Consider the following 24,219-nt stretch of genomic DNA (forward strand, 5'->3'; position numbering starts at 1 on the left):
ACTACTCTTTCTGAATCCTCCATTACTTCGTTGAAACTTGAACACCTCTTAAACCAACGAACAAAAACGACGCTCTAATTGGTGCGAGATACATACCCTAAACGATTTGATTGGTGCGAGCAACATACCACTTTCTTTACGCTAACGTGGATGTTATTTTTTTGTTAATAAAAAAAACTAACTCTTAAATGAAACGCCTGAGAATGGTCCAGAACTTAACGTTGGCACAGCTTGCCATAAAGCCAGATTTCTGATTCATTTTATTAACCTGAAGACGGGAGTAATGCCATGAAGGGCGAGAGTCGGGAGACACAGTGCCACAATAGTACTGGAGCCGAGTGAACGTGGTACAGGAAGTGGGGGACTGTGGACCGTGAACCACCTCTCTTCCCCCCATTCCCCCCTCCCCCCTCCACTTGCATGGCATCACGAAGGGTCGATCAAAGAACGGCCGCGGAGGAGACAAATGGCATAATTAGCTCGATTGCGGAATATTGAAAAGTGCTAACAGGGGTTTATAACAACATTAGAATAATAAATTATCCGCTTTGATGCTTTACAATGCGCTCGATAGAGAGTTTGGCCATTATTAGGTTTATTTGTGGCGAGCATCCTGTATATCGCTGGGAATGACAATGTCGAAGGTTCGGTAGTGAAATAAAAGAAGATTTTATCACGAGATGTGAAACGAGAGTGAGACAAAAAAATCTTATTCTTATATAAGGAAGGAGTTTATCCCAATCTCTCACACTCTATTTACATTAAAAGTGCTATTTCGTTCATCATTTTTGAGTTATTTCTTTTTCTTAAAAAAAAATAACTCCATGTTAGTGCATAGAGTGGTATCAGTGATGTTGCTCGCATTAATCAGATCGTCGCATTAGGGTATGTATCTCGCACTAATCAGATTGCTGTATTAGGGTATGTATCTCGCACCAATCAGATTGCCGTATTAGAGTATGTATCTCGCACCTATCATATCATAGCATTTGGATATGTTGTACCAATCACAGTGTTTGGGTATTGTTTTCTTGTAAATTATGTCGTGGATCACGGGGCTGTGCACAAAGAATGACATTTACCAGAAATTTTGGCTCATTTGATAAGTGTAATGGTTGGTGGCCTTCGCGAGAGTCTAGCCGGTTAAGGTAGAGATTTAGGATCAATATCAGTATCTTGGCAACTGCCCACCTACCCCTCCCCTAACTCAACAACAGTCAATTGACAACAAGTTAAGGTTAATGTTGGGTAAGGGAGGGGTAGGTGGGCAGTTGCCCAGATACTGAATTGATCCGAGATTTATTAGGATGTGAAAGGTACACATTTAAATTTTAAAGTTAAAACGTGTTTTTCCGCTCCTTTACTCACAACGCACACGCCAAACAACTTAAATTCTATCACGTACCAAGAAAACAACGTCCAAAGTCCAATCAGAACATACCCAATCATTGCACTACATGAACATCAGGCAATTTTTCACGTGCTTGAATTGTATTTCACCAATCAAATTCCATTTTGTCACATTGCACTTCGCTCTATCACGTGTCATGTTCTTGTAAACAACCTGCATTTTATTACGTATTCTAACTGCATTGTCCAACCCCACTGAAAAAAATTCACATGGAAGTAAATGCTACTGTAATCGAGTTTTCCAAGCAATTCTCCCGCATTTGACTTTTTCTACGAATTAAAGTCGCTTCAAGCTACCTAGGACTTAACCCAATTGCGTGTTAATTCCTTGTTAAACAATCTGCCTTTTCTCACGCATTCAGATGGCAAAGTCCAAATAGACAACAACCAATCAAGGATCCCTCTTTGAGATATTATCCGTTTCTCTTCTTCAATGTATCTTCACCTATACGAGATCGCAATATATCGTTAGTTAGGGTCTGTTAGAGGTAGAACAGAGTGTCCGGTTTGCTTTTCGTAGTAAAATTACGCGGATTTATATTTTTGAGGTAACTAACTGTAGACGAATAACTTTGATTTTCCCTCTGTTGGAGGAATGACATTAAGCGTAGTCTCTTTTGCAACCGTTATTTGGTCTCGTCACGCAACGTACTCTTTCTCAAACTGGGAATAGAGGGCGTCGTGTGACGAGGCCAAACAACGGCTGCGAAGGAGACAAAAGTAAGCGTGGCACCGATGAATTTCACTTTAACTTAGCAGTATTTCGACAATAGAGACAGTAGATCATATAATATCTGCTTTAGTTGAGATAAATTAGGTTTTTTTCTGTCTTTGTGCGATATTTTCGTTTTTTGAAAGTTATGCTCTTTTCGGTGACAAAAATGAAAACACTATGTACACAAACTCTTCCATCTCGACCCACCCAACCAAAAAAATAACTCTTGCATGCTACGTATGCCTACGTTTTCAATTTGATGTAGCAAAACGTGAAGTGTGACGTGAATTTATTAGTGAGAGATGATGATATTGATCATGATTCATCGTTCTTCGACTAAAGGTTTAGAACCATGGCACCAAATGGTTACAGGAAGATGTCCACCAATAAATCTGCCGAGAAAGTTGGTTTTGTTTCTTTCCTTTTGTTGCAATGGATGAACGATGCTATGAAGACAAACAGTAAACGAACCTTAGAGGAAAGAGATTTTGTACCACTCTCAAACGAGAACACCTCACAGTCAGCCACAGAACTTCTTGACAAAAAATGGAAAGAAGAAATAGCTAACTCCATTAGGAAGAAGAAAACACCGAAGTTGTGGAAAAGTGTTTTTAAGATGATTTCCTACAGGGAAGCTGTTTTTGTTGTTTGCTGTGATGTCTTGTACGCAACCGGCTCCCTCCTTTCGCCATTGCTCATTGGACATCTGATTTTTACGTTAATGTCTCATGAAACATATCAGAACAACATCCTTCATGGTTGCGTTTTAGCAACTGCCATGGCTCTGACCACCTTGGTCGGGACCCTCGGCATGCAACATTCCGGTTACGCGGCTGAAATAATGGGCATCAGACTGAGTAACGCAGTGAAAGGTCTCGTTTACAGAAAGGTGAGCACAAGAAGGGTAACTGTTTCGTCCCCAGCCTTCTCCATAATCTGCACGGCGTTTACTTTTTCCCATCCCGTTGCATTTGCTCGTGTTAGTTGCCGACGCCGCTGCTTTGAAGAAGATTGTGGATGAGTAAGGGCAGGGTTCGGTTGGGTTGGGTAGGGGGAATGGGCGCAATCTTCCTCTATTCTCTCGACACTGTTTCCTTCGCTTTTCGATACACTTTTGTTATTAACTCCAGATTATAGAGTAGTCAGAGGAAGTTTTAAATCCAGTGTCTAAGTAGGTAATCTAGGACTGCATTCCGTCTTTTCTCGGCAACACTGTGTATCCGCAGGCTGGAATTTACACGGCGAGAAGGAGTAACCAGCATTGGAAATGATTATGCCTAAACTAAAGCTTCTATGAATTCATATGCTTTTTTAAATCTGAAATATAAGATTTGTCTCGCCCCCTTAAGACTCCTCCAGTTACGCCTCTGTCTTGGGAGCGTGAGAGGTTGTTCAATCTCAGACTTGAATCCTCAATCTCGCGGGTGGCAGTAGGCGTTCTAGCAATTTGGCTAAACCCAGGTGGCGGTCCTCATTGGCTCCTTAATGTATTAGATGAAAAAAATGATTGGGAATTGAACTTTGGAAGTGCCAGTTTGTCTCTTTGTTTCCTTGGAGATGAGTAGAACTTGGTAATCACTTCAGAACTAACCAATCAGCGCACTCGTATAGCACTTCCACCTGTGTCTAATTATCTTTAGTGTATACTAAAACAGTGGATAACGTTGAAGGCGCACTCTGATTGGCTACTCAAACTCCAAATATCCCTTGCCATTTATCTCCGAGAATCTTGCGCGGAGTTTTCGCCCGAAAATACTGTAATCGTTGCAGGAAACGATTACAGTATTTCGTATAGGATTATATAGATTAGGATTATAGATTAGGATTTTGTACATACTAAAGCAGTTACTCGGTGGCTACCTGTGGGTATTTACCTCGCAGCTGGGTAAATATCCACTACTAGCCACCTTTACTTTGGCGAATGGTAGTTGATGATTCTGATTACTTTCTGCACTAAACATGGGTTTTCCTTTTCAAGAAGTCAATTCTAGTATTGATATTGTTTCATTCTCAGATCTTACTGCTTAGCAAGAGCTCATTGTCAAAATTTTCAGCAGGGCGTGTGATCGACCTGCTGTCAAATGATGTTCAGCGGATGGAGAAAGCACCTAAATGGATTTTAGCAATGAATTCAGCCATACTCCAAATTGTACCCGCAACGTTTGTAATCGCGTATCTGATTGGCTGGCAGGCTCTTATGGGAGAGATATTTCTCTGTCTTCTTCTACCGTATTATGCAGAGATGTCTTCTGTCAATGCCGCACTACGTCTGCGTTCAGCGGCGGAATCTGATATGCGAATTTCCTTGACGAATCAAGTGGTTTCTGGGATACGTGCTATCAAAGCGCATGCGTGGGAGGATGAATTCAGAGAAAAAATAAAACACACACGCAAGTAAGGGAAATTTACAAACCCATTTTATTTTTCAGATAACTGCACAACATCGTCATGCCAGATTTTAGGAAAAAAACTCTTTGAGTTTATAACTTACAAAATAATTACCATTTATAGGTAGAGAGGGTGGCTGTGAGTGGGGGGGGGGGGGGGTTGGAGGTCATGTCAAGGAATCGTTTGTGATCATGGCGATGTACTGTTTATTACACTTTGCTTATTGTGTAATGTGTTCAGTTTTCAGAGAGTTTTTGGGTGTAATAAACGATAGGTATCTGAACAACCAGTGCAGAGTGCAGAGTTTCTCATCAGTACTTTGAGTTTGTCCAAAAAATGATAACAACAAATCTTTTTGTTTCTTTCAGACGAGAAATAAGCATCATCCGTAAGAAAAGCGCTATTCTCTCGGGCTTAGCTGCCTTAGAATATACTTCAATACCAATCCTGGTGTCTGTTATTACTCTGCTGCTTACTGGTCAACCCTTAACACCAGTCAATGTTTTTATGCTCTTAATGTTTACTAACTTGCTAAGACTTAACATTTGCCTTGACATCGCGTATGGTGTGGTGGAGACACGGGAATCATTTGCATCACTCGGAAGAATAGAGGATTTTCTTATTTCAGAGGATTTGTTTCCCATCTCTGAGGATCAATGTCTACATGACAGAGGAACAGTTGCAGAGAGAAAGTCGGGCAAGTTACAAAACGATTTTACATCTATGAGCCAGTTGCATGTATCAGATGAAGATCCCCTTACTGATCAGTGGATTAACCCTTCTAAGCCAGGAAATGTATGTGTGTCGCATTTAACATATAAAGAAGTGGCGAGGAAAGATGAATTTATTCTTCAAGATGTGGACTTCGTTGCTGCGTTAGGAAGCTTGACAGTTGTCACCGGACCAGTAGGCAGCGGTAAACCAACTCTCCTCTCAGCAATCGCTGGCGAGATGTCAGACGTAAGCGGAACAATAAGCCGTCAAGGAAATTTTGTGTATGCACCGCAAATAGCCTGGGTGTTCTCTGGAACCTTAAGAGAAAATATTTTATTTGGAGAGTCGTACGATGATCCAAGATACACCAGAATAATCGAGGCATGCGCCCTCACGGAAGACTTTCAGCGGTTTCCGAACGGTGACCAAACCGTTGTTGGTGAGCGTGGTGCCGTTCTGAGTGGTGGTCAGCGTGCAAGAGTAAGCTTAGCACGCGCAGTGTACGTGGATGCAGATCTTTACTTGTTGGATGACCCTCTCAGCGCAGTGGACTTCAAAGTTGGTCGGCATATCTTTGAAAAGTGTATTAAGGGTTTGCTTGGCGAGAAGACCCGCCTGTTAACTTCTCATCAAGAACGACACATGAAAGATGCAGACCAAGTGATTGTACTGCACAAGGGTTGCGTTCTGGGGAAGGGAACCTTCGCTGAGCTTCAAGGAAAAGGCATCTTAAATACCACCATCGACCCACTTTACAAGAATGCTTCGACAGAGAACAAGTCTAATGACATGGTCACCGCAAGGAATGATGAAGAGAGATGCAGAGATTTGGAGCCACTCACAAATAAAGAAAATGAACTGGAAATATCTGTTGAAGATCGGGCAATTGGAACGGTGTCAAGTAAGCTGTATTGGGACTACTTCAGAAGTGGTAGTCACTCATTGCTCATCATTGGAATGATTTTCTTGTGTCTTATTTCTCAAGGTGAGCACTAAAGAATTATAAAAGTGACAAAAACTTAGCAATTGTTTGGTGCTGTCGAGCAACATTCTCTCTCGGGGCGAACGAGCAAGCAAGCAACCAACCGAGTTTGTTTTTGTCTTGGAGGAGGAAGAAGAAACTGGGACTGACAAAAAAGGTGTGCAAAGGGTGACGGGAAATTAATGTTAAGACTAACAACCAATCTGACATTTAGGAGAGAGGTTGATGCCTTTTAATCCTGAGTTTAAATTGTTTATTTTACCTGATTTAGACTGTTACGTAGATTATGAAGAAAATTATCTCACTTTCGCATATTTTTATCACTCACCATATTTTTTCGCCTTTTTGTAGCATCGATGGTTGCCCCTGACGTGTGGCTGTCCTTTTTGACCAGGAAACTTCCATTAGAACAGAAAGACAAGACAAATCTAGCTATCTATGGTGGTTTAGTCGCTGCTTCCTTCACATTAGGCATCATCAGGGCCTATATTTTCTTTTCGGTTTGTCTAAGAAGCTCTCAGCGGCTTCATGACAAAATGGTTGTGGCTCTTTTAAAAGCGTCGGTTCTTTTTTTCGATTCAAATCCTGTGGGTAGAATCCTGAATCGATTCTCTAAAGATGTGGGTTGCATGGATGAGTTATTACCATTACAGTTTCTATCTACAATTCAATTTGTATTGCTGTTGCTCTCATCTGTTCTCGTTCCTTCTGCTACAAATCCTTGGGTTTTGTTTGTTACCGTTCCAGTGACGGCCATGATTCTTTACTTCGCAAGATTTTACTTGAAGAGTTCCAGAGAACTAAAAAGGTTGGAGTCAATATGTCGAAGCCCAGTCTTCTCTCACATATCAGAGACTCTTGATGGACTGGACACAATTCGAACAAGAGGCAGACAGGGAGAGTTTATGGACAAGTTTTACAGGTAAGTTCATGCAACTTTCCAAGTGAGCTGGGAAAGTAAAATCTCAAACTCAATTCAGGCTCGATACGCAAAACCGTGACGTGCAGGGTTTATGTTTGGCATCTTCAAAACATTATCCGTAAAAAACAGTTCTCCCTTCCCTCTTCCTTCCATAACACTCATTACCTTCTCCCCCCCCCCCCCCCCCACCTGCGTCTTCCAACGCTTTTAAAATTGTAGACATGGAATGCTGGGTTGATTGGGGCACTGAATCTTAAATTTGGTATTCGGTCTCAGCCGTGGCCTCGAATTCACCCCTCTACGTGATGACGTTTTTTCGTTGGCGGTCTCGTGTCCAAATGTTTTTTTTCCTTTTAATTTACATTCTGTATACCAAATCTATAAATCTGTTTCGTTCATCATGGTGGTGGCACCCTCTGTGCAACGCTTAAGAAACTTGCTGCGCAGAATTGACATTTGAACTGGAGATGATTTACGTTGATGTATTTTCTTTCCCGTTGGACAGCTACCACGACACTTATACCCAGTCGTTCACGATGGTTATGCGGCGGTCTCCTCTCTTTCTTACCTCCACCCCTACCCCCTTCGCAACGCTTTTTACGTCACTGGGTAAAATGCCAAATTTTAGTGTCATTTAAGTAAAATTAAACAACTATTAAACCCAAAGACAAATTTAAGCCATGTTTACTAAACTTAAACATGACTTAAAAATGTACCTTTGTTTAGGCGAGGTTTAAGCATTCTTAAATGCAAATTAAATCGACATTGAGATTTAAGCTATGTTTAAGTCATTTTAACTGTACTTAAATCCTTTGAAGGATTTAGGGTTACTTTAAACCACCTTAAATCTAACGTTAAACCTATTGGGGAGATTTAAGGTCTAGTTAAAGGAGCCTTAAATACAACATTAAATTTATCATAATATTTATGCCGTGTTTAAGGACCTTAAAAACACATCAAATCTTTTGGTGTACACCAAGTCTACTTTATTGACATAATCTCTCACCAGAACCAGAAACCATACGAGAGCAGCCTCCAGCAACCTTCAATGAATTAATCATAGATTAATATTAATATTATGTATTTAGTAAAGCCACAATATTTCACGCTACTGATTTTATTGCTTTTTCAATTCTTTGGGTAATGAAACTGTGTTTGTTGATTGTGAACAAGAGACTTGATTTCTTGTGTTGGAAACTGTTTCACTAAAGGAAGGTGGTTGCACAGGGAATTTGACTAACCTGAGCAAATAAGGTACATTTCTTCAAAACCATATAATTTTAGTATATACCAAACCAGTGTACAGTGTTTTTTGCATGCTCTGATTGGCTACTCAAACTCAGGATAGTACATGCATGTGCTATCCACTTCCCAGCTTAAGCTGAAGTGTGAAAAACTTTTTTTTGCAGTGTTCTGAGATATAAATTTATAATTCTTTTATCTCACTGGTTTGGTATATACTTCACAGCTCATTAAATATCCACCACCACTAAGGGGAATAATATTTATTGTTAAATATATTAAAAACAACAACGACATGTGAATGTAGATTGATGTTAATAACTGGCTGGTAAAATAATGGCACGGCGTGGAATAGGGCAAACTGCCATGAGTTTTACATTGTCAAGAGTTAAATAAGCTCCAGCAAAAAGACTGTGTATCCTATAAACAGGCAAAAAGTAGCTTGATGCTCTAGGTTCAAAGTTATTTGCGTCCCACACACAAAGGGTATTAAAACTTCCCAAGCATTGGTTTTGCTGAACAAGGAAACCGGGGTTTCTGAGCATGAAGTGAACAGCTCTGAACTGCAAACGTCACCAGACATCTCTAACTGAACGTTGAAAAGCGCGCGTTTGTATCGAGGACGCGGTATGTCTCGTCCCCAGAGTGAGGCCGAGATCCTTATGCGCATGACAAATACCGTATGAACGCCAATCAAATGTCCAAAACTATAATCGCGGGATATTTGATCTTTCACTGTCGTTTGTTCACTCGGTCGAGTTTCGTTTCGTTGCAGGCACGTGTTTGGATTCTTCCTCGATAGGATGATGGCTGCAAACGATCCAGTTCAAGAGAGACAGCTTGTTCTTATGGAAAGAATGAGTAGAAGGATTGATTCGATTCTCGAAGGGCAAAAGAAACTAGAAGATACGAATGCAGTCCTTCAGCAAGAAAATGCAAAGCTGAAGAACCAACTTGCGAGTCTGGAAGGGCAGGCAAAGAAGAAAGGCAACAAACGTTCTAAAAGCTCTCGCAGAGAATCAAATGTTGTGATTCCAAATGACTTAAGGGTAAATATTCTTTAATTACTTTAAGGATATAAATTTTTTCAACTTTAGTACCGTTAAGTTGTGTTTGAGAGTTTCAGTTGCGGTGTATCAGAAGCATAAAACGTGTCTTCAAAGACACCGCCATTCCGCCTTCACGCGTGTTCTGTGTTAACTTAAAGCACAATATGTGTAGATGTTGGTTCTAGTGCTTATCACAAAGTTGGAACATCCTTGTGCTGAATTCTTGTGCCTATTTTGCAAGCATTTAGCAAAAATACTGTTTACCCAGTTTAAAATTCCACTGTGTACTGTTTACCCAAAAACCCTGCTGACCCTGATTAAAGAAATAAACAAGTTTGTGGTTTGAATTGACTTTTGACATATGATGTTCTTCCATATTATCTTCCAGAAACGGTTTCGGTTCATCTACAAAAAGATGGTAGAAAAAAAAGTGACACAAGGTTTCATCATTGATGAGGAGTATGTTATTTTTTTACCATACATAAGATGATGTGTTTAAATAGCAAGGCACTAAGAGAGATGGCATGCAAAATATTAGAATTAAAACTTTACCACCAAGAACTAAATCTCTCTCTGACCAGCTTCTTCTAAGGGACTGTTAGTTATCTGTTTTGAGGCCAGTGTTTAGAGTCTGGGGCCAGTGTAAAATATTCAAATTGGGAGTAGGAAGGAGGTGGTAAACTTTTAGAATCTGTTATTTCAACTATTATGTTGCTGATAGATTAATACATGCAAATTTTTGTTTTGAGAAATCTTTTCCCCCCAAGAACCAGAAATCCTAATGTCAGTTTGAAGGTGTAAAAAGCATGTAGCTTCTGCACTGTACCAGCAGTGATTAGAAAATTGTCCCTCTTGTATAACTGCTTTACTTGAATTATTATTTCCTTTTTTGGCTGAATAATAATAATAATATTATTATAACTGCCTCTGGCTATTGTTTAAAACAAAAATAACATTCTCATTTTTATTACAGTCCACAGTCAGAGAGAAACTAGAGTATTTTTACAAAAGTGAAAGAAGTACTGAAAAAAGAGCATGGAGGAGAAAGCTGCCTATGGACTGACTTACAAATGGAAGGTATTACATTACAGGAATCAAGTTTTAATGTTGTGTGCAAGTTAGAACAAGAAGCATTTACCTTGTGCAAAATCAAACAAATTTTCTGAAATATGTTGGACAGAAAACTTAAAAACTGAGAGGGAAAACACAATATTACTAGCATTAATTCTTTTAATTAATATATATCCATAAGCTGATGTTACATATACACATAGACTTGTCATTGTATTGTAATTTTAGGATATCATGCAGCGATAATAATTATTGTTTTTAACTCAACAGCTCAGTTTTATCGGTACTTCAAAACAACTAAAGAAAGAGAGCAGAGGATAAGAAAAGGGAAAAATGAAGAGCATAAAGAAAAGTGCAAAAGGAGCAGGCGTTTGCTAAATGTAAGGACTAGCTAAGTTGTCTTGCTTTTGCCATGCTAAACCTATATTCAAGAATAAATTTTCAAGATAGTGTGGCTGAAGCATGGCTTCTGAATCAAACGTTTCAATTCAGTTTGACAACAAGTGTTGTTTAATACTCTGGCAAATTTGTGCATGGCATTGTACCAACATAATAATAGTTTGAAAACACAATACAATGTGGGATAATATACAGCAAAAAAAAGTGAAACAATGCCATGCACAAATTTGTCATACACTGTAAGTAGGACTGGTATGTTTACAACTGGTGTACAAATACACATTAATTAGGAAAGTCAACCTTGCTGGTAGTTAACCAAATAATATGGGTTTGCTTTAATTTAGTACTGTTTTGTAGCATGAATTTTTTTCTGGGAGTTCTATTTATTGCTGATTGTTATTTTCATATTTTATATCTTTTGTGGGATATCATTTTGAGTTAGAAAAGTATTTCTATTTGACAATAAATTATATGTTTCATAGATATAATTTGGTCTGGTTATTAACTAAATAATGATTAAATTGTTGCTTTTTGTTCCATTAGAAACTGGAAAGGTGTCAGTCATCCTATGAGATGCTACAAGCTTCTATGACACCAAAAGAAAAACAGTATTATAGTGAAATCCTTTACATTGATTATATGAGTAGCGAAGAATCAGATTATGAGGAGCAAGAAGATTTCATTACTGGTGAAAAAGAAAAGAAACTGGCAAGATATGTAACCAAGAAGCTATCATGGGAAAGAACAAGCTTGACAAATGCAAAAGCCAGGCTAGACAGAACCTACAAAAATAATTTGACCCCCATGCCAGGGCAATGGCTAAGCCAAGGAGTGTTGGTGGCATGTCGGAGAGGCCTGCACCTGCTGGCCCACTTTGGGCTGTCAGGCAGATAAACAAAGAGTCGTGATTGAAAAAATACTTAACACTTTTTCTACTTTTTATTCATTTATTTATCATGTATTTAATGGCAAACTGAAGTAATTGTTTTGTTAGAACAAATTATTGTCATCTAGATCACAGGGATAGTTTCTTCCAAGTATTGTTAAATTTATTGACTTATGATGGGGAAAATTTGTTCCTGTCAAGCATAAATAAGCTAGGTATGTGTGACATTTTAACCCTTTAACTCCCAAGATCTGATTGGTAACTATCCTCGCTAGCTGCTACATATTTCCCTGTAACTTAGTTATGAGAATCTGGTGTGATATCAAGACAAAGACCTATACCTGATAAGTTTGAGAATTCTCATTATCTCTTTGCTGGATAAGTTCAAGATATTTTAGGGAGAAGTTACTTGTTAATCACTCCTAGGAGTTAAAGGGTTAATTACAAATAGGCAGTAGCTTTAAGAATGTGTACCAGTGAATTTAAAATAAAAGAAACTTGAAACATATATTGTTTTGTGATATGTGACCTGGTGGGTGGCAGTTTAGTGATGAAACAACAAAACAATAATATTTCACTGATTTCACAAATTTGATTCAAAACTAAAATAAGCAACAAATTTTGAGCAGATTAATTTGCATTAAATGGTACTTTGACAACATTAAATGTTTGAGCTCTGTTTACTTCAATTAAACAGTACTTAAACATACAGGAATGTTTTGGACACATTTAATGTGCACTTAAACCTGCATTAAGTTTTAGCCTTAAGATAGTATAAGCCAGGTTTAAGTCCAACTTAAATCTAGGTATAAGTGACTTAAACATCAACTTAAACTTATTAAACCTGAGTTTAAGACAGGATTAATCCATGTTTAAGGACACCTAAATATATCTTTTCTCCATGTGCGTTTTACTGAGTGAACAAATATTTAGACTCGAGATGACTTAAGTTGATTTATTTTCTTTCCCATTGGACAGCTACCAAGACACTCGTACCCAGTCTTTTGTCATGGTGACGGCGAGTGGCAGATGGTTCGGTGTTCGTCTGGATGCAATCATTTCTCTTTTAATAGGCTTAGTCGTCTCAGTGGTAGTTTTAGTATCTCAAGATGCTGGTATGTAGAGTTTCATCCGAAATAATTGCACCATTTCACGCTCGTGTACACCCAAAAGCTATGATATTCCATGTGATAAATAAGACTGTGAAAAGAATCTTTCCGCGCGTAGCTGGGAGACAAAAACAAGTCGTTGTAGCCCATTTAATCACTATCTTCATGAGGACGATTAATTTACAGATATTTTTCTCTATTTAGCTTCCGCTGGGCTTTCTCTCGCTTACCTCATTCAAACAGTGGCCCTGACGCAACACGCTGTCAGAAAATCATCAGATGTCGAGAATTTTATGACGTCAGTTGAACGAGTTATGACCTACACCAAGCTTGACTCTGAGCCTGGATACCAAGTGGACACGCTTCCCCCGGAACACTGGCCACGCGAAGGAAATATCACATTCCGCGACGTGTCGATAACGTATTACCCGGGGGGACCGAAAGCGCTGAGGAACATCAGTCTTGACATCAAAGGAGGCTCAAATATAGGTGTTGCAGGCCGCACGGGTGCCGGGAAGTCATCTTTTGTAGCAGCTCTTTTACGCATGCCCGATCCTGACGGAGATGTTCTCGTGGATGGGGTTCAGATAAAGAACATTAATCTCCGAACAGCTCGAGGATGCATATCCGCTCTTGGCCAAACTCCGGTGCTTTTCGGTGGATCATTGAGGACAAATCTGGATCTTGTCAACCACTTCACAGATGCAGATCTGTGGCGGGTCTTAGAGGATGTGCAACTGAAAGATTTCGTTCAAAGTCTTGAGGGACAATTGGATTACGAATTGTTGGAAAATGGAGCAAATGTCAGTGTGGGAGAGCGGCAGTTGATTTGTTTGGCTCGTGTTCTGTTGCAGCAGAACAAGATTATCATCTTGGATGAGCCCACTGCACACGTGGATCCAGGGACAGAAGAAACAATCTGGAGAGTGGTGCGAGAGAAACTGAAAGACTCTACAGTAATAACTATAGCTCACCGTCTGAACACCATCCGACACTGTGACAAAGTATTTGTTTTTAAGGAGGGAGGGGTGGTCGAGTCTGGAAAATTTGACACATGAAGACTGAAGCATTTTATAACTGATATAGCATGGTTTTTATCAGTAACTAGTTATGATTAGTATCCTTTCATTTAATGTGTGAGTTCGTTGACTCAAAAACGAAGTATTCACTACGGCCACGGTCTATATAGTCTCAAAAAGGGGGAACTGAGAGCGAAATTTTTTAAAACTTATAATCGATATTCAGGGAGGCATCAAAAAGTGGTGTAGCGTTTTGAATAGCGGCATTGGGAAGGAAGGAAACTATTCTAAAACTTCCTCTGAATGCTGTTTCGCCAAGAGCGATCTAGATGAAAACTGTAAATTTTTCCAGATTAATCTTGCGCCGGGCTTGCGACAATTTCAAGACCAAATTAAAAAGTGGGTATCAGTCTGACCCTAATTAAAGGGTGGCAGAGGGGTGGGGCGCGTTTCTCACCCGTTATGCCCTCGTCTTGTTGTAGTCTCCTGCCTTCTTGTAGGCTAGGAAAACCGGTTTAGATTTTACAAGTCGACTTTACAAGTCGAAGGTTATTATCAGCCTTTTGGGGAGGGCTGGCAGTAATGCTGCGAGAGAAACTGAAAGACTCCTCAGTAATAATTATAGCTCCCCGTCTGAACACCATCCGACACTATGACAAAGTTCTTGTTTTCGAGGAGGGAAGGAGTAGTCGAGTCTGGAAAGTTTGTGATGTTTTCCTCAATTAGATTGGTATAGTAGTTACGTTTAGCATCACGAATCTGAGATACTACTTGATTTCTAATAGCTCTACAAGTAGCCCAATCATTGCAAGATCCAGATTTTTGTGCCTTCTTATGGTTGAAATTTCTCTCCTTGATCAGATTTCTGATGTCTTCATTTAACCATGGAAGAGTAGAGGATCGAATTCTCATTGTCATGAAGGGGGCGCGTTTATCCGCTATATCCATAAAGGTTCTTTTGAAAGCCATCCAAGCGTTACTTACTGTGAGGGAGGTGTCAATGTTTTCCCAAGAGGCAGAGTGCAGGTCATCAGCAAAATTTTGAGAAGAATAGTTATTCAAGCGTCAACAACGCGCAGTCTTTATTTCTCCTCTGGGAATTTTCGCTCGTCGGACGATGTAAACAAGTTGGTGATCACTAATAGAACAGTTTAAAACGCCAGAAGTAACAATTTTGTCAGTGTTGGTTGTAAATGCCACGTCAATTAAAATTTTTGATGTTTCAGTGATTCTTGTAGGGTCTTCGATAAGTTGGGAAAATTGATAGATGTTAAACAATTTGATGACTTCTTTTGTATCGTGAGGCAGTTTCTTTGGAGATGGATCGTAGTTTAAGTCTCCAAGCAATAATATTTCATCGCCTTTGCTTGATGCGACGTCCAGCGTTTTCTCCAGATTAGGTATGAAGTTGTTCAGGTCAACGTTAGGCGGTCTGTATAGTGAAGATACTAGTAGTTTACTTTTATTGGGGAAATTGATCTCGATCCAGACAGTTTCAAGCCCATGTGTAAGTTTGTCAGGGAGATTTAAATTAAATAAGCGCTGTTAACCTTTTTTTGAAGACTCAAGCCTGTTTGTCCTTGAAAAATCATAGTGACACAAACTAGTGCTTCGTTATTCCAAATTGCGCTCGAAATCCTCTGATTGCATGTACTAAAGAAATTCTCTTAAACAATTTAAGTGCAGTCGTCTGTAAAAGGGTGTACATATGCTAATCGGGCTTTAAAACGAGGGATTTCTGCGTGCGTAGTTCCATTAGTGATAAGCAGTGCTTGCTGGCGTGTTACTGGTTTACGGAATTTTCTCGTTGGTGCAGTCTCGCCCATTACAAAGTTCCCTCCAAGAAAAAAGAAGAAGGTTAGCCGGTAAGTATTTATCTCTTGATCTCTTGACCATTTTCATCTTTATTTCCCCCGGAACAAGTCTAATTTCAACCGCACTCGTGCCTATTCACATTTTGGCAACTATTTTGAAGCAGGCGAAAATAAATGACTTAGCGGTTTTCAATCTTTACATGTTCTTCCTAAGTCCCTTTAATACCAGTTTCAGGCCAAAAAAGAGAGGATAAATCAGAGAACGGCCGCGGAGGAGACATAAATGATATAATTAGCCCGATTGTAGAATATTGAAAAGTTCTCCACATTTTGTCAAGCATACAGAATTGAAGAATTCGTATGTCCTTGCAAGGGTAATAGCGACGTTAGAAAAATAAATAAGAATTAAAGAAATGTGCATGTTATCTAGCCTCAGAACGAGGAAATATCGAAGTCTCCGACAAATATCAAAGTCTCCGGTATCAAACCCCAAACTTGCGAATTATCCGCTCTGATGCTGTACAATGAACTCGATGGAGAGTCTGGCCATTATTAGGTTAGCTCAGCTAGTTAGCGGTTCTTTTCACTACTACTTAGGTAGTTTTCATTGCTGCGAAGATCGCTTTCATATTCACGTTCAAATATATGACTTCCATATATTCACAACCGTTTATTCACCACTTCATGGGTTTATTTGGAACCAACACAGTGACCAGCTCCCAGTTGGCTTGTTAGCTCAGTTGGTAGAGCACTGCACCGGTATCGCAAAGGTCATGGGTTCAAATCCCGAACATGCCTGAATATTTTTCAGGCCTTCTTTTCACTATTACTTAAGTAATGTTCATTACTGCGAAGATCGCTTTCATATTCACGGAACCGATAATGTCGAAGGCTCGGTAGTGAAATAAAAGATTTTATCACGAGATGTGGAACGAGAGTGGGACAAATAAATTTGACACTTTTATGAGAAAGGAGTTTATCCCAAGCTCTCAAATTCTATTTACATTAAAAGTGCTATTTAGTTCATCTTTTTTTGAAATTTAAATAATGATGTCGCAAAACGTGAAGCGTGACGTGAATTTATCAGTGAGAAAGATGATATTGATCATGTTTCATTGTTCTTCGACTTAAGGTTTAGATCCATGGCACCAAATGGTTACAGGAAGATCTCCTCCACCAATAACTCTGCCGAGAAAGTTGGTTTTGTTTCTTTCCTTTTGTTCCAATGGATGAACGATGTTATGAAGACAGGCAGTAAACGAACTTTAGAGGAAGGAGACTTTGTACCACTCTCAAACGAGAACACCTCACAGTCAGCCACAGAACTCCTTGACAAAAAATGGAAAGAAGAAATAGCTAATTCCATAAGGAAGAAGAAAACACCGAAGTTGTGGAAAAGTGTTTTTAAGATGATTTCCTACAGGGAAGCTGTTTTTGTTGTTTGCTGTGATATCTTGTACGCAATCGGCTCCCTCCTTTCGCCATTGCTCATTGGACATCTGATTTTTATGTTAATGTCTCATGAAACACATCAGAACAACATCCTTCATGGTTGCGTTTTAGCAACTGCCATGACTGTAACCACTTTGGTCGGGACCCTCGGCATGCAACATTCCGGTTACGCGGCTGAAATAATGGGCATCAGACTGAGTAACGCAGTGAAAGGTCTCGTTTACAGTAAGGTGAGCACAAGAAGGGTAACTGTTTCGTCCCCAGCCTTCTCCATAATCTGCGCGGCATTTAACTTTTTCCCATCCCGTTGCACTTGCTCGTGTTAGTTGCCGACGCTGCTGCTTTGAAAAAGATTGTGGACGAGTAAGGGCAGGGTTGGATTGGGTTGGGTAGGGGGAATGGGCGCAATCTTCCTTAATTCTCTCGACACTGTTTCCTTCGCTTTTCGATACACTTTTGTTATTAACTCCAGATTATGGAGTAGTCAGAGGAAGTTTTAAATCCAGTGTCTAAGTAGGTAATCTAGGACTGCATTCCGTCTTTTTTCGGCAACACTGTGTATCCGCAGGCTGGAATTTACACGCGAGAAGGAGTAACCAGACCAGCGTTGGAAATGATTATGCCTAAGCTAAAGCTTCTATGAATTCATATGCTTTTTTAAAACTGAAATATAAGATTTGTCTTGACACCTCAAGACTCCTCTAGTTACGCCTCTGTCTTGGGAGCGTGAGAGGTAGTTCAATCTCAGACTTGAATCCTCAATCTCGCGGGTGGCAGTAGGCGTTCTAGCAATTTGGCTAAACCTAGGTGGCGGTCCTCATTAGCTCCTTAATGTATTAGATGAAAAAAATGATTGGGAATTTAACTTTGGAAGTGCCAGTTTTTCTCTTCGTTTCCTTGGAGATGAGTAGAACTTGGTAATCACTTCAGGACTAACCAATCAGTGCACTCGAATAGCACTATCCACCTGTGTGGTATTCACTAATTATCTTTAGTGTATACTAAAACAGTGGATAACTTTGAAGGCGCAATCTGATTGGCTACTCGAACTCCAAATATCCCTTGCTATTTACCTCCGAGAATCTTGCGCGGATTTTTCGCCCAAAAATACCGTAATCGTTGCAGTAAAAAAAAAGTTAAAATAATCTTTTTGTGTTTTTTTTTCTCTGACTGTTTTAGTACATACTAAGGCAATTACTCGATGGCTACCTGTGAATATTTACCTCGCAGCTGGGTAAATATCCACCACTAGCCACCTTTACTTTGGCAAATAATAGTCAATGATTCTGATTACTTTCTGCACTAAACATGGGTTTTCCTTTTCAAGAAGTCAATTCTAGTATTGATATTGTTTCATTCTCAGATCTTACTGCTTAGCAAGAGCTCATTGTCAAAATTTTCAGCGGGGCGTGTGATCGACCTGCTGTCAAATGATGTTCAGCGGATGGAGACAGCACCTAAATGGATTTCAGTGATGAATTCAGCCATACTCCAAGTTGTGCCCACAACGTTTATAATCGCGTATCTGATTGGCTGGCAGGCTCTTATGGGAGAGATATTTCTCTGTCTTCTTCTATCGTATTATGCAGAGATGTCTTCTGTCAATGCCGCACTACGTCTGCGTTCAGCGGCGGAATGTGATATGCGAATTTCTTTGACGAACCAAGTGGTTTCTGGGATACGTGCTATCAAAGCGCATGCGTGGGAGGATGAATTCAGAGAAAAAATAAAACACACACGAAAGTAAGGGAAATTTAAAAACCTATTTTATTTTTTCAGATAACTGCACAACATCGTCAGACCGACACCTTTGGGTGAACGAAGTGATAGTATTAGTTTACTAGCGTGATAACTCATGCCAGATTTTAGGAAACACTCAATGACTTTTTAACTCACAAAATTAACATTTATAGGTAGAGAGGGTGGCTGTGAAGGGGGGGGGGGGGGCGGGTTGAAGGTCATATCAAGGAATCGTTTGTGATCATAACATGTACTGTTTATTGCACTTTGCTTACAGTTTTCAGAGAGTTTTTGGGCGTAATAAACGATAGGCATCTTAAATACCAGTGCTGAGTGCAGAGTTTCTCGTCAGTACATCATCAGTACTTTCAGTACGTCCAAAACTGATAACAAAAAATCTTTTTGTTTCTTTCAGACGAGAAATAAGCATCATCCGTAAGAAAAGCGCTATTCTCTCGGGCTTAGCTGCCTTAGAATATACTTCAGTACCAATCCTGCTGTCTGTTATTACTCTGCTGCTTACTGGTCAACCCCTAACACCAGTCAATACTTTTATGCTCTTAATGTTTACTAACTTGCTAAGATCTAACATTTGCCTTGAAATTGCGTATGGTGTGGTGGAGACACGGGAATCATTTGCATCACTCGGAAGAATAGAGGATTTTCTTATTTCAGAGGATTTGTTTTCCATCTCTGAGGATCATTGTCTACATGACAGAGGAACAGTTGCAGAGAGAAAGTGGGGCAAGTTACAAAACGATTTTACTTCTATGAGCCAGTCGCATGTATCAGATGAAGATCCCCTTACTGATCAGTGGATAAACCCTTCTAAGCCAGGAAATGTATGTGTGTCGCATTTAACATATAAAGAAGTGGCGAGGAAAGATGAATTTATTCTTCAAGATGTGGACTTTGTTGCTGCGTCAGGTAGCTTGACAGTTGTCACCGGACCAGTAGGCAGCGGTAAATCAACTCTCCTCTCAGCGATCGCGGGCGAGATGTCAGACGTAAGCGGAACAATAAGTCGTCAAGGAATATTTGTGTATGTACCGCAAATAGCCTGGGTGTTCTTTGGAACCTTAAGAGAAAATATTTTATTTGGAGAGTCGTACGATGATCCAAGATACACCAGAATAATTGAGGCATGCGCTCTCACAGAAGACTTTCAGCGGTTTCCGAACGGTGACCAAACCGTTGTTGGTGAGCGCGGTGTCGTTCTGAGTGGTGGTCAGCGTGCAAGAGTAAGCTTAGCACGCGCAGTGTACGTGGATGCAGACCTTTACTTGTTGGATGACCCTCTCAGCGCGGTGGACTTCAAAGTTGGTCGGCATATCTTCGAACAGTGTATTAAGGGTTTGCTTAGCGAGAAGACCCGCCTGTTAACTTCTCATCAAGAACGACACATGAAAGATGCAGACCAAGTGATTGTACTGCACAAAGGTCGCGTTCTGGGGAAGGGAACCTTCGCTGAGCTTCAAGGAAAAGGCATCTTAAATACCACCATCGACCCACTGTACAAGAATGCTGCGATAGAGAACAAGTGTAATGACATGGTCACCGCAAGGGAGGATGAAGAGAGACGCGGAGATTTGAAGCCATTCACAAATAAAGACAATGAACTGAAAATATCTGTTGAAGATCGGGCAATCGGAACGGTGTCAAGTAAGCTTTATTGGGACTACTTCAGAAGTGGTATTCACTCATTGCTCATCATTGGAATGATTTTCTTGTGTCTTATTTCTCAAGGTGAGCACTAAAGAATTATAAAAGTGGCAAAAACTTAGCCATTGTTTGGTGCTGTCGAGCAACATTCTCTCTCGGGGCGAACGAGTAAGCAACCGACCGACCCAATTTTTTTTTTGACTTGGAGGAGCAAGAGGAAACTAGGACTGACGAAAAAGGCGTGCAAAGGGTGACGGGAAATTAATGTTAGGACTAACAACCAATCTGACATTTATAAGAGAGGTTGATGCCTTTTAATCTTGACTTTAAAATTTTTATTTCACCAGATTTAGACTGTTACGTAGATTAAGAAAAATTTATCTCACTTTCGCATATTTTTATCACACACATATATTTTTTCGCCTTTTTTCAGCATCGATGGTTGCCCCTGACGTGTGGTTGTCCTTTTTGACCAGAAAACTTCCATCAGAACAGAAAGACAAGACAAATCTAACTATCTATGGTGGTTTAGTCGCTGCTTCCTTCATTTTAGGCATCATCAGGGCCTATATTTTCTTTTTGGTTTGTCTAAGAAGCTCTGAGCGTCTTCATGACAAAATGGTTGTAGTTCTTTTAAAAGCGTCAGTTCTATTTTTCGATTCAAATCCTGTGGGTAGAATCCTGAATCGATTCTCTAAAGACGTGGGTTGCATGGATGAGTTATTACCATTACAGTTTCTATCTACAATTCAATTGGTATTGCTGTTGCTCTCATCAGTGATCGTTCCTTCTGCTACAAATCTTTGGGTTTTGTTTGTTACCGTTCCAGTGACGGCCATGATTCTTTACTTTGCAAGATTTTACTTGAAGAGTTCCAGAGAACTAAAAAGATTGGAGTCAATATGTCGAAGCCCAGTCTTCTCTCACGTATCAGAGACTCTCGATGGACTGGACACAATTCGAACAAGAGGCAGACAGAGAGAGTTTATAGAAACGTTTTACAAGTAAGTTCGTGCAACTTTACAAGTGAGCTGGGAAACTCAATTCAGGCTCGAGACGCAAAACTTTCATAGTGCAGGGTTTATGTTTGGCATCTTAAAACATTATCCGTGAAAAACAGTCGTCCCTTCCCCCTTCCTTCCATCATAGCCATTACCTTCTCCCCCCTCCCTCCCCCCCCCCCCCACCTTCGTCTTCCAACGATTTTAAAATTGTAGACATGGAATGCTGGGTTGATTGGGGCACTGAATCTTAAATTTTGTGTTGGGTCTCAGCCTCGAATTTACCCCTCTACCTGATCACTTTTTTTCGTTGGCGGTCTCGTGTCCAAATGTTTTTTTCCTTTTAATTTACATTCTGTATACCAAATCTATAAATCTGTTTCGTTCATCATGGTGGTGGCACCCTCTGTACGACGCTTAAGAAACTTGCTGCGCAAAATTGACATTTGAACTGGAGATGATTTACGTTGATGTATTTTCTTTCCCGTTGGACAGCTACCAAGACACTTATACCCAGTCGTTCATGATGGTGATGCGGCGGTCTCCTCTCTTTATTACCCCCACCCCTACCCCCTTCGCAACGCTTTTTACGTTTTACTGAGTGAACAAATATTTAGACTCGAGATGACTTAAGTTGATTTATTTTCTTTCCCATTGGACAGCTACCAAGACACTCATACCCAGTCTTTTGTCATGGTGACGGCGAGTGGCAGATGGTTCGGTGTTCGTCTGGATGCAATCATTTCTCTTTTAATAGGCTTAGTCGTCTCAGTGGTAGTTTTAGTATCTCAAGATGCTGGTATGTAGAGTTTCATCCGAAATAATTGCACCATTTCACGCTCGTGTACACCCAAAAGCTATGATATTCCATGTGATAAATAAGACTGTGAAAAGAATCTTTCCGCGCGTAGCTGGGAGACAAAAACAAGTCGTTGTAGCCCATTTTATCACTATCTCCATGAGGACGATTAATTTACAGATATTTTTTTCTATTTAGCTTCCGCTGGGCTTTCTCTCGCTTACCTCATTCAAACAGTGGCCCTGACGCAACACGCTGTCAGAAAATCATCAGATGTCGAGAATTTTATGACGTCAGTTGAACGAGTTATGACCTACACCAAGCTTGACTCTGAGCCTGGATACCAAGTGGACACGCTTCCCCCGGAACACTGGCCACGCGAAGAAAATATCACATTCCGCGACGTGTCGATAACGTATTACCCGGGGGGACCGAAAGCACTGAGGAACATCAGTCTTGACATCAAAGGAGGCTCAAATATAGGTGTTGCAGGCCGCACGGGTGCCGGGAAATCATCTTTTGTAGCAGCTCTTTTACGCATGCCCGATCCTGACGGAGATATTCTCGTGGATGGGGTTCAGATAAAGAACATTAATCTCTGAACAGCTCGAGGATGCATATCCGCTCTTGGCCAAACTCCGGTGCTTTTCGGTGGATCATTGAGGACAAATCTGGATCTTGTCAACCGCTTCAAAGATGCAGATCTGTGGCGGGTCTTAGAGGATGTGCAACTGAAAGATTTCGTTCAAAGTCTTGAGGGACAATTGGATTACGAATTGTTGGAAAATGGAGCAAATGTCAGTGTGGGAGAGCGGCAGTTGATTTGTTTGGCTCGTGTTCTGTTGCAGCAGAACAAGATTATCATCTTGGATGAGCCCACTGCACACGTGGATCCAGGGACAGAAGAAACAATCTGGAGAGTGGTGCGAGAGAAACTGAAAGACTCCACAGTAATAACTATAGCTCACCGTCTGAACACCATCCGACACTGTGACAAAGTATTTGTTTTTAAGGAGGGAGGGGTGGTCGAGTCTGGAAAGTTTGATACATGAAGACTGAAGCGTTTTACACCAGCCTTTTGTTGTTTTTGTTTTTTCTTAGAGTGAAATAGGATTGAGTGTCGTCAAATGAAAACTAAAGTTATCGGAATGGTCAGTTTACTTCCTGGCCGATATTCCAAGTATTGAAATGGAAGTGAGAGCACAAGTTTCTTAATCGTGGAATTTAAGGGTTTTTTCTTTAATATTTAAAATAAATAGAAAAGCCTTTCTACCACTTTGTCATTAGCAAAGATATTGTGCGACTGTTTTCTTCTTTTTTCCAAAGGATTTGAATGTAATTTAATCAACTTTTCTTTTTCGGAGGTTATTTCTTCCTTATTTCCTGGCAGTCAGAAATTTTCACAGAATTGCAACCGAAAGGTTCTTTCAAACTTCTTAGAATATCAGAAATTTGTTCAGAAACGCCAAGCGATTTCAAAAATTATTTTGGCTTTTTAGTGGACACATACATCGCTCGGTTGTCGACACTTGAAAATTGTACGCTTCTGATCAGGCTGCCGCACACGGTAACAAGCTTTTGCATAATTATAAAAAACCCACTCAAACCTTTTGGGTGATTTGAATTAAGAAAGCGCTGTTGAACTTCTTTGAAGACTCATTGTTTGACTTTAAAAAAAAAAAAAAAAAAAAAAAAAAACTTGTGTTTCATTATTCCAAATTGCGCTCGAAATCATCTGATCGCCTGTACCAAAGAAATTCTGTTTTACGATTTAAGTGCGGTCGTCTGTAGAAGAGTGTACATATGCTAATCAAGCTTTCTAACAAGGGATTTCTGCGCGCTTAG

At 40.1% G+C, this 24,219-nt stretch overlaps 2 protein-coding genes and 1 pseudogene across 6 annotated transcripts in view; all 3 read left to right on the forward strand.

The window, feature by feature from the left end:
* The window catches only part of LOC149039229 (ATP-binding cassette sub-family C member 4-like), a 17,466-nt gene extending 2,035 nt beyond the window's left edge, over positions 1–15,431 (forward strand). The window contains exons 2-7 of the mRNA XM_089186046.1: positions 2,468–3,014; positions 4,140–4,519; positions 4,882–6,212; positions 6,561–7,131; positions 12,757–12,893; positions 13,092–15,431. Coding sequence (XP_089042172.1) covers positions 2,478–3,014; positions 4,140–4,519; positions 4,882–6,212; positions 6,561–7,131; positions 12,757–12,893; positions 13,092–13,945 — 3,810 coding nt within the window. The 5' untranslated portion in view covers positions 2,468–2,477 and the 3' untranslated portion in view covers positions 13,946–15,431. The remainder of the gene's footprint in view (positions 1–2,467; positions 3,015–4,139; positions 4,520–4,881; positions 6,213–6,560; positions 7,132–12,756; positions 12,894–13,091) is intronic.
* Positions 7,740–12,283, forward strand: LOC149039230 (uncharacterized). 4 transcript variants are annotated; one of them, XM_089186052.1, is made up of 6 exons: positions 7,740–8,385; positions 9,176–9,422; positions 9,811–9,881; positions 10,396–10,499; positions 10,764–10,873; positions 11,436–12,283. In XM_089186052.1, exons 2-4 carry the CDS (start codon positions 9,177–9,179, stop codon positions 10,415–10,417), a joined length of 339 nt encoding a protein of 112 aa, XP_089042178.1. In that variant the 5' UTR covers positions 7,740–8,385; position 9,176; the 3' UTR covers positions 10,418–10,499; positions 10,764–10,873; positions 11,436–12,283. The 4 variants fall into 4 exon arrangements, with proteins under 4 accessions (XP_089042178.1, XP_089042176.1, XP_089042175.1 ...); XM_089186050.1 differs by having other exon boundaries at positions 7,740–9,422; XM_089186049.1 differs by having other exon boundaries at positions 9,176–9,881.
* A 235-nt stretch (positions 15,432–15,666) lies between the features above and the next one.
* LOC149039231 (ATP-binding cassette sub-family C member 4-like) lies at positions 15,667–23,914 on the forward strand (annotated as a pseudogene). Its single transcript, XR_016180696.1, has 7 exons — positions 15,667–15,771; positions 16,853–17,402; positions 18,536–18,915; positions 19,328–20,658; positions 21,008–21,578; positions 22,238–22,374; positions 22,573–23,914. The product of XR_016180696.1 is annotated as an ATP-binding cassette sub-family C member 4-like (transcript).
* Positions 23,915–24,219: the final 305 nt, after the last annotated feature.

The sequence above is a fragment of the Pocillopora damicornis genome, chromosome 10 (genome assembly GCF_964200805.1).
Source record: "Pocillopora damicornis chromosome 10, jaPocDami1.2, whole genome shotgun sequence".
In the NCBI taxonomy this organism is placed as follows: Eukaryota; Metazoa; Cnidaria; class Anthozoa; order Scleractinia; family Pocilloporidae; genus Pocillopora; species Pocillopora damicornis.

Excerpts from the sequence above, each read along its gene's own strand:
- LOC149039230 (XM_089186048.1), top strand. Across the intron at positions 10,874-11,435 it reads GGAGCAGGCGTTTGCTAAAT|AAACTGGAAAGGTGTCAGTC; the intron begins GTAAGGACTAGC and ends TTGTTCCATTAG.